The sequence below is a fragment of the Macrobrachium nipponense genome, chromosome 16, assembly GCF_015104395.2.
Source record: "Macrobrachium nipponense isolate FS-2020 chromosome 16, ASM1510439v2, whole genome shotgun sequence".
Taxonomy (NCBI): domain Eukaryota; kingdom Metazoa; phylum Arthropoda; class Malacostraca; order Decapoda; family Palaemonidae; genus Macrobrachium; species Macrobrachium nipponense.
This window is the reverse complement of record NC_087209.1, coordinates 55,084,201-55,098,971: the sequence shown is the minus strand read 5'-3', so window position 1 is coordinate 55,098,971 and position 14,771 is coordinate 55,084,201. Positions and strand designations below refer to the sequence as shown.

Sequence of the window (14,771 nt, the reverse complement as noted above, 5' to 3'; positions counted from 1 at the left end):
GTTTACCTTATGCATAACCGGAAGCGACGTTCCTTAGCGCTTTGAGAGTGTTCTTTAATTTAATATTAAGAATTAGAAATTCTTTTGTTGTGAAACTGTTTAGTATAACTGATAAATTAACTCCTATCCCTCTCAATTTCACAAGAGAGGATTTATTGTCTTGTAAGTAATTTAATTGTGAAGTGGAAATAATATCTCTTTTGCAACCGCTGTGAGTTCATTGTCGTGGAAGTGATGACACGCTGTGCTTGTGATAGTATTCAATAATCATGTCTTTCATGTTAAGGAACTTTATGTATTGTTACTTATTAATAATTATAATATCATTCTCTTTTCCTCTCGTTTGAAATGTGAATTTATTAACAGTTTTATAGAAAACCTGGCCTTAAAATGATTAACATTGACGTCATCCATTTTGCATCTTGTTGATCAGTAGTTCCCATAGAAGGGAGATTCATTCTTAGACTTATACCGTTCTGCAAAGAGATGCTAAATCTCTCTCTCTCTCTCTCTCTCTCTCTCTCTCTCTCTCTCTCTCTCTCTCTCTCTCTCTCTCTCTCTCTCTCTCTCTCTCTCTCTCTCTCTCTCTTCCCGACAGAGGTAAATCTTGATTTTTACATTAAACATGGTCACTTGTAACTTTTAGATTTATTTAATTTCTTAATAGCATAATGGTTATTTATGGAATCTGAACAACCAGTGTAATTGTGTTTTTGTAATGCCACCTGTGAAAGAATATAGTGAATTTGGTAGCTGTAGCTAGAAGGAAATCTGGTACCAGGTAAAGTGCTACTACAAGTTTTAAGTGCGCTTATTAAAAAGTATTTACAGTAGTTAGGTAAAATTATTTCATTTTTTACACATTACAAATTTTTTGTGTTCTGTATTTAATCCTTTTTAAAGTGTTTATTTCATGCTCTGTGCGGTTAATGTTTTCTTAATGTTTTTACAATTTTAGTACTTTTCCACACTTTACTGAGTTTACTTATTTTTGCATTCACAATTTGTTTGATTAACTTAGGTGCTTCTAAATGATTTACTATTGCATATATGATTAATTAATTTTCTTGATAAACTAATTTTGATTTAAGTTTGCTTAATGATCAATTCAAGAATTAATTAAAATTTGTGTTTTTTTCAAGTACTATTAAATTGCCCTGAAATTGTGAATTTCACGTATAAATTTTGAATTTAAAAATAAATCTTTTTGTATTTAAAATTTTTATAACAGTGTTTCATTTATTGAACACCGGTGATGGGATTTGAACCAGGGAAATACTTAGACTTTTAAAGTTGTTGTTGAAGTGATGCTCTTTAATTAATTTAGTCTCATATATGATTACCTCACACTTATTTTAAACTTACTCTGGTTTCTTGCATGGTTAATAAGTTTTTAAGGGATCACTGTTTCCTTTAGAGTAATCAGTCGTATTTTTTCTTTGATGAAGATTCAGGTGTCTGGCTGTTGTGAGGTAACAATTGTTTTTGCTTGGTAAGTGTAGCAACCAGCTTCGTCATTATATATATATATATATATATATATATATATATATATATATATATATATATATATATATATATATATATATATATAGTATATATATATATATATATATATATATATATATATATATATATATATATATACGTAAAAAGCAATTGCTTTAGTGGCAACGATAAGTTGCTCGCAGGTATCTTTACACCAACTGATTTTTTTCCGATTTTTGTTTGAAAATTTATGGTGGACAATACGCAGACTTCCTTCTTCCATTTATTGAATTTGGTCACGGCAGCTGTTTTGCCTTAATGGCATTACCAAGCGACTGCTGACTTACAATCTGGCCTTTCAGACTGTTTATTATATCACCGTGTAGGAAGAATGACCTTCGGGTATGGGTACTCATTGGCCAAGGGATTAACAGCTTAACCATTTCAGGACGTAGTTTTGGGTATGTAGGACAAAGAACATGAGAATATGTATGGCTACAAAAGTGAAAGTTTAAACATGTGTTCAAATAAATATTCAAAATATAATACCATGTGCTGTTGTTTCCTTATGTGTTTAAAATTTAGTATAATGTTACATCTTGGTTTCCAAATATAGAATTACAAAGTAAAAGCAGAAATAACAAAGATTAATAATATTTTATAGCATATGTAAAGGTACAAATAAATGAATATCTATTGTGCACTATATTAAATCTAAGTAAATGTGTGCGTCCAGATGGTCTCTACGCTGATTACCGGCTGGAGGTTCGTGCTGGGTAGGTACTCCTCAGCGCGATGTGCATGGTGGTTTGGGGTGTGCTGTCTGGTCCCTGTTGGCTCATGCAGTCCTTCTCCTGCTGAAAGGGAGTATATAATCCGACTCTTGTTGAATATTCAGAGTCGGTTTCTGGAGAGCGATGCTTGCTGCTTCTATCAGCGCTTGTAGAGATGGCTTCCTGTCGTGAACATCTATATGTTGATGAATGGCCCCTTGATTCTACGAGGCAGCAGACATCTCCGAAGGATAGTTGAAGTGCGCCCGATGTAGTGTTTTGGCTGTGAGATTTACGCATCTCCTCTGGACAATAAATTAGTAAACTACGTTTGAGCTCATCTCCTTCGGTCACTCACCCCTTCCACAAGCCGGGCTGTTCTTCATTATTAGGGCTGCTACAAGGTTAGGCTTACCATAAATTCTGAGGCTTATTTTGTGGTATGGGGTTTTGGGGATACGCTTCTTTTTACTATCCCACGTTGTGTGCAGCAATCCTCCTTGTCTGCAGACCTATATGTAGACGATGGTAAACAATCAGACTCTCCTCCTTTTTCGTCGTCGTGTTGGGTTGGTAAAATTCATCCATTTTCTTTTTTATTGCAGGTTCAATGATTTAATCTACATAGCCTTTGTTTGTCAGCAATTGGCGAATTCAGTCAAGTTCGTTACGTATGTCTCTCCACGATATGTTGTGTGTGACGGCTGTATTGTGTGTGAAATAAGCGCCCACGAGCTGAGCATTCTCCTCGTGAGTTCAAGCAACGGCTAGCGTTCTTGCTTTTGTATACACGGTCGTTTGAAGCTGTCCTTGTTGTGCTCTGGGGTGAAGCTGAGCACCGAATCTCTTTTCAGAGCATCTGCTAGTTTTCTGGCATCGTCTGATTCTTTTATAGTGACGAGTATGTCGTCGATATACCACCCATAAATCTTAGGTCAAGGAATTTTCACAAAATACTACTCGTATTTTTGAATTTGCAGTGAGTGAAAATAAGATGATGTGGAGCATCTGAAAAACAAATACGCAAGTTTATATTCCTAAAATCCCCAACTTATGAAACTGGGGTTTAAAATCTTTTGCTATGTTTCTCTGTAACAACTACCATTAACAAAATCAAGTTGCTACACAGACATATTAATAGGTTTTTTTACTTATATAATTTTCAATCCTGTCATAATCACCCAACCAGCCCATCAAAATAGAACATACTTTTCAGTTTTCTCCAATGTTTTGCCACTTGGAAAATCTTTGTACGAGACCAAACAAAACAGAGAGTGCCATTCAGGTTTCGAATCCTTTTTGCTGTTGAGACCATGTCCATCAAGACCTATCAAAATGATACATACTGTTCAGGAGTCCAACATTTTAAATCACTGGATTCTTCCTTTATGATTACTGTAAAAATTGAACATACTTTTGTTTTCAAAACTTTTATCACTGCAGGGGGTAGTGGCATCAGGGTGCCTCATGCGGTGCATTCCTTAACTAAGGTTCTTTGTAGGGTTCCTTAGGCCCCTAGCTGCAACCCCTGTCGTTCCTTTTAGTGTACCTCCTTTCATATTCTCTTTCGTTCATCTTACTTTCCACCCTCTCCTAATAATCGATTCATGATGCAACTGCGAGGTTTTCCTCCTGTTACACCTTCCAAAACTTTTACTGTCAATTTTCGTTTCAGTGCTCATAGGTCACAGTGCTTCAATTCAATTCAATCCAAAGAGGTCACATAGGGTTTTTAAATTGGAATAATCTCTTACCAGGCCTACTTAGATAGAATATAGAGATAATGTTTCAATGTTTTTCTATTACAGGAACAATTAATGTCTTGCAAGACTTACCTAATAGAACAGACTACAGTAGCACCTCAGCTAAACAGATGCTTTGGGGGTCTGACTTCTCATAAGTAGCAAAGGCCGTTAAGTAACAATGCCCCAATAATACAGTCCACACTTGCATAATTTCTGGATATTTTAAAATAATTAACAGCAATTCCATATTAGTCGTAACCTAAACTAAACTGCACGTCTAAAATGGTAGCATAACAAAAAATAATGGTAAGAAAGTAGAAGACAAACTCAAAAGTCCATTAAACTGAGGTCCATCAAGTTAATGCGTTACTATATTAAGGTTTCCAAATTATTAAAAATCCCAACCTGTTATATTATTTGGATATTCTCTTCAAAGGCCTAAGTTGTCTAGCTTGGCTTATTCAATGACTGATTTGGATGGCCAGTTTGCCGCCGGGGAGTATGATGTCTTCTTGGCTAGTTGATATCGTTTTGAAAGTTGTGATGAGGAATGTCACAGGAAAATAGAGAAGAGTGAAAGTGTGCATGAGAGGAGAATGTCGGAACTGAACGTGAGCAAAGGTAAGGTAATCATGCCAAAGGAAACTAGAGAAGTTGTCAAATGAATGGTGAAAAAAAGGAATTGTTGATCCACAGTCTATAGGGTTGCCAACGTATAGTGTCTTTCAAATCCGGAGTAGTGTCGGAAGGATTTGACAGCGAGGGGCGTGTAAAGCCACCCTCGGTTTCCTTATGGGAGTGGTGGGAGTGGCCCACTAACAATTAGACTTAAGGAATCAGAATAAATTACAAGGGAAAATGAAAAATATACAATATTTACCTAGTGAAAAATAACAAATGCATGCATCAAAGTAATATTTTTTCTGCCTATAACAAAGTGGAAGCTACCTGGGTGTGACTAAATACATAGAATATTTGATAACTTTAAAAACTAATGTTCACCAGTATTGTTCATTGCAACCTTCAAAAGGTGACAATTTCCCACAGAATTATAGTCAGTATTCTGCCTTAAATGAGATCAAAGCAGCACTGGATGTGCATTGGGTGATGTTTGTCGACATTCGGAAGTGATATATTAGGTGATTTGCACCATTCTCGACGGATTTCAGTTCAAGAGATAACGTGATTGATTATTCAAAAACCTAGTTTTGATAACGCCAACATTTTTCGGAGAGACGAGAGACGAGAGAGAGGGGAGGAGAGAGAGAGGGGAGAGGGGAGAGAGACGAGAGAGAGAGAGAGAGAGAGAGGAGAGAAGAGAGAGGGAGGAGGTGAGGAGAGAGAGAGAGAGAGAGAGAGAGAGAAATATTGGGTAACAATTTGTTAATCTTACACAACTGTTTATTATAGCCGATATAAACGGTGATTCATAACCATCAAATTCACAAAAAATAATGATACAATAAATCAACCATGGATATAAAAGATCAGTAGTAGACCGGATTTCTTTCTATAGAAACGGAAGACTAGGGAGGGATATAAGCTTCATTTCCGAAGACTTCGGCCAATAACCGAGACCTGGAAACCTTATTCGCAAAGCTGTTTGCGGGTGAATCTAGCGGTCGATGGCAGAATGAAAAGATCGTGAGTCACTGAATAGGCGGTGCAATAAAAGTCGTTGGGTAAATACAACACTAGAAAGATACGTAATGAAAATATCTAAAAAAAATATCTTGAGATGAAATGTGCCGTAATGCATCTGTATAGCAAGATTAACTGCAATAAGCTTAAAATGTGCAGATTTCAATCGTAATGTTAAAAAGCTTAGCATACATGAACATTTGGCTTAGTGTTATTAGATGACTTATTCACGTAGCATGATAGAAGATAGATTGGTGAAATGGCTGTTATTTGGAAGTGTTTTCAGGGAAAAAGTGAGGATCGCCTAGGAGGGCATGATGGGGAAATGAAGTAGACAAAAATAGTGCACTAAAGGGGCTCAATACCCAGGAAATGACCGAGTACACGCAGGAGTGAGTGGCTCAGTGGGTGGCAGGGAGGGCCAGGGGCCAGTTCAGACCAGGTGTGAATAGCTAATATTATGCAGATACATAAATGAAAACATATGCTTTGTTATCTCCAAGGTTTATTGTAGTTGAAATGGAGTCCAGAATCAGCTATACGCCCAGAGATGAAATGGATTATGGCACCTTGCAGTGTTGGGCCAACAACACCATCGGTATGCAGAGTGAACCTTGCATGTACAAGATTATCCCTGCTGGTGAGTAAAACTGCCCTTTTAACAGATTCATATGCATACGTACATCATATTTGTTATTTTCCTATATCTATGCTTTATCTTCGCCTCTAATTAGAATTATACGATGTCATTTGCTTTTATCATTCCAGTTTACACGATTTTCAGTATAGCGTGAAATTTCCCTAAAATTTCGTACGTTCAAGATGGGTAAATAGAAACAGAAATGTATTCCCATGGGATTCAGATTTCCAAATAATTAACAGTAATACGTATGAAGGCTTACTGAATGTAAGTAGCGTCTCCTTTGTCCAGTTCATTATATTTTGCATTGTCTTCGTCTATTTTATCGAATCTTTGCCTTTGCCCGTTAATGAAAATGGTAAATAATGTAGAGAAGAATCGGAAGTGTCTTATACACTCAGAGATTAAGAACCTTATCTATACAATGAAAATGTAAAGTTTCAGGAGAATAATCCCCTGGCTGAGCTCAACATTCATTGATCACTAACAAAATGGCATTGATACTCAACTGAACTTTAGCACTTCCAACTCCTTAAGCAATTTTAATGTACCCCTTGCTGAAATCATTAACCTATTGATGATGAATAATTGTCAAGGAGACATTTCCATGGAATCCTCAAATCTATATTTTATGACAAAAGTCTATAATCTAGAAAATATATCACAAAAGCCATTGATGAGATATCTTAATCAGATTTGTTCTATGGACTCAGCGGTTATCAAAGTTATCAGTCACATTGCATTTGTGTATTTCAGGTACCCTGTTGGTAAGTGAGGTACTTTAAAACAACCCTTAAAAATAACTACTCCTTAAGATAAGGGACAATGTCTGTCAGTTTATTGAAATAAAATTGGATATGCAGACTCAGCAAAATTACAGAACTAAGTATGGAAGAGATCCACTGTCACGACCGGAAATTCGTGAATGGCACAAGAAATTTATGGAGACAGGGACAGTGTTGGATAAAGGACGACCGAGAACTGAGGAAAACAGCAGGATATCTTAGTTTAACCAGACCACTGAGCTGGTTAACAGCTTTCCTAGGGCTGGCCCGAAGGAGTAGATATTATTATGTGGCTAGGAATCAATTGGTTACTTAGCAAAGGGACCTACAACTTATTGTAGGATCCGAACAGCATCGAGAATTGAATTTCTATCACCAGAAATAAATTTCTCTGAATTCACGTTGGCAGAGAGGGGAATCGAACCCGGACCCTGAGATCGGTAGTTGAGCTCGTAACCGACTCGTCCAACGAGGAACTAGGATATTCCCAAGCATGTGTTCGTTCGTGCTACATTGGATATATATATATATATATATATTATAATATATATATATATATCTATATATTATATACATATATACATATAATAATAATATCCATATATTATATATGTATATATATATATATATATAATATTATATATGTATATATATATTATATATATATATATATATAATATATATATATATTAATAAGGTTATGTATGCTAAGATATCATGAATCGAACAAAGATGCAAGACATCACTGATCTAAAGCAAAAGATCATGTATGCCATCGCCACCATTGATGAGGCTATGCTGCAGCGAATAAGGCAAGAAATTGACTACCGTCTAGATGTGCTTTGTGCAGCTAATTGAGGCTGTATTGAGGTTTGTTAAAATAAAGCAAAAACAACATCAATATCTACCACTCTTTTTGTAATAATTTCCACATATTAGTCCGTTCATGTTGCTTTTGTAACAGTTTTTAAATTGTAAAGAGACTATGAATATATATATATATATATATTATATATATATATATATATATATAGATATATATATATTATATATATATATATATATATATATATTATATATGTATATATATATATATATATATATATATATATATATATATTATATATATATATATATATATGTGTGTGTGTGTGTGTGTATATATATAATGTGGCGGGATCACAAGCTTAAGAGCAAGCAGCAAACTCCCCCCACATAAACTTGATCTGTCTGGCTACCAAACCCACCCTCAATCACACTTTCCTCTTTACACTACAAAATACAGCAGGACAATTGACCCATACCTACATACAGAACAAAAAAACACAAACAGGTACTCACCTCTGGCTTCTGATACTCAGGGCTAGGGTGTGCTGTCCGCCGGATATAGGCTATAGGCTAGCCGACACACAACCACTGCCGACAATCAAACACAACCAACCAACCACCCGAGACCCACAACCCCCACAACAACAACTCAATAACCAGACAAATCACTGAAGACGAACACCAACAGCCCGAAAGAACACAAGACCGCCCACGAATTCCCCCAGCACAACAACCCGCCAAGACCAACACTGCCCCAACCACCACTCACAGACACCGAAAATGCACCAACCTCTTCAACCTCACCACAACCAGACAGAAACACACACAACAACTTCACAACCCCAATATCTATCAAATAACACCAAAACAACTAACCACCAAAGGATAACTGCTGTCAAAACCAACTCTGACTTCACCAGACGCCTCACTCCTTAGACTCTCGTGACAGACTTCCACTGACATGCTACAGAGCGCCACAACACACATGCTTCCGACCGCCATGTAACCACTCCCATTCATTCTTCCACCAATCTTTTTCTCTCTCTCTCTCTCTCTCTCTCTCTCTCTCTCTCTCTCTCTCACACACACACACACACACAACTTTTGGAGACGTTGTCAAATATAAACTACTATCATTATTCCTCCATATTACCTCCCCCATTACATTTGACAACGTCTCCTTACACTCACAACATCCACACTAAATTGCCTTTTGCAACACCCAAGGATGCTCAGATGCAGGCCCCCCTGGATCTTGTTTGAGGACCATCATACACTCTTTCAGTTACATCGCCATTCACTTCTTCCAAACCACTTTCATTGAAACTCCCATTTGTCTTGCGTACTCTCGATCACTCCCACTCTCTCAAGTTCCTCACACTGTTCCTCAATCTCTCGGGCAATAGGTGCAGAAAGGTGTTGGGGGCGCTGATATATGGGGGTATCGTTATTCAAAACTATCTTGAACTCTGTAAGCTTAGATTCCCTAAAATCCTTGTCACCCCGACTCAACGCACCCCGCCTATCCCACAACATCTGCATCAACCGCTCCCTCTCGTCATCACCAACACTTTCATCCACCTCAATTCTTTCTCTCAACTCATCATACTTCCACTCATCACTTTCTTTCATGCTACCTGTCATCACCTGCCGCACCCTAACACATCCTTCGTCGTCCACATCCACCAACGTATACAACAACCCCACACAATCACCTTCATGTATACCCCGCACTCGCTTTTTCCTAACACTCGGCAATGAGGCTACAAAAACCCAAGGATTCTCCATATCCAAAATCCTGTCGTACACATGCACACTCGCTCTTACCAACTTTTTCGCAGCCACTGACACTGCACCCAGTATCAATCAAAGCAACCAAACAAACCCCTTTGCACCTCACTTTTACACTCATACATTCACAAGCTCTTCCTCCAAACCCTTTTTCATGCAACAATCCTTCACGCACATGCATCACTCTTAATGACCGCACACCAGAGGACCCACCCAACTGAATCCCCTTTGTACCTAGTTTCCTGAACTCCCAACCTGACTCATCCTCTTTTGCCTACACACACTCGCCACATGACCTTCCATTCCACATTCAACACATTTTTCCTGCTGTTCTTTACACATCCTAGCATAATGCCCATTCTTCCCGCAATTACCGCAAACCTCAGTCACACGGGTACCTCGACATCCACTTGCTATATGCCCTACTTGCCCACACCTGTAACATTTAATATCCCTATCTTTCTTACACTCACTCACCAAATGCCCTGTTTGCCCACACCCGAAGCACGCTCCCAACGCCCACCGGCATTCATTCTTCCTGTGCCCTAGCTTTCCACATCTGTAACACTGCTGCTCTCGTTCACGACTAACCGACCCTACTCTTCCAACGCTTGCACTCCGATCTCTCTCAGGGCTAACCATACTTACGTTACTGGCTCTAACGCTCCTATCAACCACTCGCTCTGCCATTCGCCTTGGCCCTTCCAAAACTGCCTCCCTATAGCTCTTAAACTCTGGTATAACATCAGCTACTTCAGTCCTAACACTAACACTTCTACTCGCTTTCACACACCTATCCAACTCATAATCCTCTACTATTTCCAAAATGTCGTTCCATGTCAACCTTTCATTCGTCCATCGCATTTTCTCCTTATGTTTCAGATTTACAAACTCATACACACTCTCAGGCACAGTCGCCAACAACTTTCTCACTAACTCTTTACACTCATTTATCCCTTCATCCCCAAACTTTTTCCTGACTAATGTTTCCAACCTGCACACATGCATCGACAACGACTCACCAACATTCATTCTTACCTCATCAAAACCATGTTTTCTCCTATATCTAACACTACTCCTTATCCTCTTTGCCTGTTCCGCAATCCTGGCTTTCACACTCTCATAAGGCACATTCCCCACACTCATCATTACCCCATACATACTCAACAAAAATCCTGTCAAAAAGCTACCCAACTCTCTTGCCCAGACTCTCTTGTTATCCCCATACTTTGCCTCACAATACCTCTTATATTCCTTAAAAAAATCCCCTATGTCCCTACTACCATATTCCTCGTATTGTGCACATCTAGGTATCTCTCTCATATATACAGCCTTTCGTACTTCCCAATCACTCTCACTCTCACTTTCCCTACTACCATTCTGATTCCTCTTAACCCCGTCTGAATATAGTAAATCAACTTCCATACTAACATCCATGCTCCTGATTACGCTCTTCTTACCCTTCTTTCTACCCACCTGTTTCCACTCACCGCTATTTAAATCACTCTCAGCCCTTTCCCCAATGTATTCAGCCCTAGTCTCACCCTGTCAGTCATCCTTACTAGCCTTCTTTCCCTTAGTCTTCTTCTTTTCCTCAGCCCCCTTCTTATTCTTGTCCTCAGGTTTATCCTTATCCTGTCTCTTTCCCTTCTTCCCTTACCTATCACAACCAAGTCACCTTCATCACTCATAGTTCCATCCACTCGCTCTTCCACTGTCTTTACCACTTCTGGCTTCTCACAAGACCTAGTAGGCCTACCTCCTACACCTCCCTCTCCCATGAACCCCTTCATCATCTCCTGCACTGCATTCATCATCACTAAGAATTTTTCGTCCATTTTCTCAACCATTCTCTCTTCTGCTCCTCTCACTTCTTCTTTCATTTCCACTTTTGCACTCCTTATCATTCCTCTCCTTTTCTCTAACTCGCTCTTCAGCTCCTCACACTCTACCATTAACCTCTCATTCTCCACTTCCAACCTTTGCTATAGCTTCCCTCGCCAAACGCAATTCCTCCTTCAGCCTCTCCACCTCACTCAACCTTCCATCCCAAACTTTCTCACCACTCATACACACTAGCCTAGACCAATCGACCTGCAGCTGCCACACCAGCAGTCCCTGTTCGGGAGCCAAAAATTAATGTGGTGGGATAACAAGCTTAAGAGCAAGCAGCAAATCTCCCCCACATAAACTTAATCTGTCTGGCTACCAAACCCACCCTCAATCACACTTTCCTCTTTACACTACAAAATACAGCAGGACAATTGACCCATACCTACATGCAGAACAAAAAAACACAAACAGGTACTCACCTCTGGCTTCTGATACTCAGGGCTAGGGTGTGCTGTCCGCCGGATATAGGCTATAGGCTAGCCGACACACAACCACCGCCCAACCAAACACAAACCAACCACCCGAGACCCACAACCCCACAACAACTCAATAACCCGACAAATCACTGCAGACGAACACCAACAGCCCGAAAGAACACGACAACCACACGACTTCCCCCAGCACAACAACCCGCCAAGACCAACACTGCCCCAATCACCACTCACAGACACCGAAAATGCACCACCAACCTCTTCAACCTCACCACAACCAGACAGACACACGCACAACAACTTCACAACCCCAAAATCTATCAAATAACACCAAAACAACTAACCACCAAAGGATAACTGCTGTCAAAACCAACTCTGACTTCACCAGACGCCTCACTCCTTACGACTCTTGTAACAGACTTCCACTGACACACAACAGACATGCTTCCAACCGCCATTTAACCACTCCCATTCATTCTTCCGCCAATCTCTCTCTCTCTCTCTCTCTCTCTCTCTCTCTCTCTCTCACACACACACACAACTTTTGGAGACGTTGTCAATATGAACTACTATCATTACTCCTCCACAATATACATATATATATATATATATATATATATATATATATATATATACTATATATATATACACACATATATATATACATATATATTATATATATACATACACATATATATATATATATATATATATATTATATATATATATTCAAATTGCTATTTTTGTTGACCTATGGTGATAAGCAGATAGATGAGTGATAACATTCTTTAAAATGATAGATTCTTACGGAGACAAAGCGAGCTCCAGAAATGTTGATGCATCACTTGGTGTGGTGCCATGTGGGAAGTTGCTGCTTAAGCAAAGACAGGCCACGGTTTGTAACCGTGCATGAGCGGAAGCAAGGATCTGGTTTTAGGTAGATTTTATGGGCGTGATAATGAGTTGTATATGACGTCACGCATCTGTTCCAGTGCAGTGAACTTGTGACGAATCAGTGACATCATATCAAGGGGAGTGTCTTGTGAGAAAGTTCATTCTTCTGTACATGCGAGCTGTTCCCCTACATTCAGTGCCTTACTGCTCTAAGGCTATGGCCAACAATATACCTCGAAGAGGTAAATGTTATATGCCTCATCCTCACTTAGAAGGGGATAACATATATATATATATATATATATATATATATATATATATATATATATATATATACATAAAGTCTCTTTACAATTTAAAAACTATGTTACATAAGCAAATAAACGGACAAATATGTGGAAATTATTACAAAAAGAGGAGTAGTTATTGAAGTTGTTTTTGACTCATTTAACAAACCTCTATACGGCGTCCATTAGTTGCACAAAGCACATCAAGACGGTTCGCTGCAGCATAGCCTCATCAATGTTGGCAATGCCATATGTGATCTTTTGCTTTAGATCAGTGATGTCTTGTATCTTTGTTCGATTCCTGATATCTTAACATACATAACCTTATAGAAATTATATATATATATATATATATATATATATATATATATATATATATATATATATATATATATATATTGTTACGATGTGCCAAGTATCTGGTTACCATGCATCAAATATTACCTCACCAAAAGCCAGACACCTGAACCCTCATAACACATTTAAACGACTGAATACTCTAAAGGCAACAGTGATCCCTTAACACTTACCAGTATTGCAGAAAATCAGACTAAGTTCATCAAAACAGGTGTGAGGTAATCTTGTAAGTAATTAAATTAATCAAAGGGCATCACTCCATCAACAACTTTAAAAGTCTAAGTATTTCCCTGATTTCAGAAGTCTAAGTACTTCCCTGGTTCTAAGTCACTTCAAATAAATTGAAGGAAAGCAAATCAATTACCACTCTATGTTTCTACCTAACATAAATATAATCATAATTAAATATACTGGCATAAATGAAAATACTTATAAAAATTTTCAATACTGTTACTTGAAAACAAAGTAAATTTTAATTAATTCTTGAATCAGACTAAACAAAATTAAATCAAAATTAATTTATCACAAAATTCAAGAAAATTAATTCAATCAAAATTCAAAAGTGTTAGGCAATAATTGAAAATTTGAAATTAATTCACAAGTGCTAAACAACAATAAATCTTGAAAAGAATTCTAAGTAAATGCAAATTAATTCACAAGTGTTAAATTTAATTAAATGTGTAATGATTAAGCAATGAAAATAACTAAGTCAATTAAATTGTGAATGCAAATGAAAATATAAAATAAAATGACACACTTCAATAAGAAAATGAAATAGTGCACAAACAATGGAACAAACGCAAACACAAAAAATCAGCAATGTGTAAAAGTGTAAATCTTTTCACTCAAAACCCTGTAACCAACAGTTTTTACCAAACCTTCACAACCATCTGTTATTAGTTAACCACAGTTCCTATCAATTATTAGTTAACCACACTCCCTATCCATTATTAGTTAAACACAATTCCTATCCATTATGAGTTGCAACTAATAAAAATATAACACTTTACCTTTTTGGTATACCAACTTCTTTCTCTGCTGTAGTCTTGTCTTACACAATTTCACAAAAACCAGGCGCCGTTACAAAATGATGTTTGTTCAGATTCCACAAAAGAAATTAAATAACACTAAATAAACTCTAAGAAATATCAAACATGAAAGTCTAAAACATTACGAGTGACCAATTTATGTTACGTTAATATAATCTCAATGATTTCG

General features: G+C 37.7%; 1 protein-coding gene across 1 annotated transcript in view; it reads left to right on the top strand.

Annotated features, from left to right (window-relative positions):
- Positions 1–14,771, top strand: part of LOC135195701 (uncharacterized) — a 249,855-nt gene that overhangs the window by 178,971 nt on the left and 56,113 nt on the right. Inside the window, 1 exon segment of the mRNA XM_064222101.1 lies at positions 6,151–6,287. Coding sequence (XP_064078171.1) covers positions 6,151–6,287 — 137 coding nt within the window.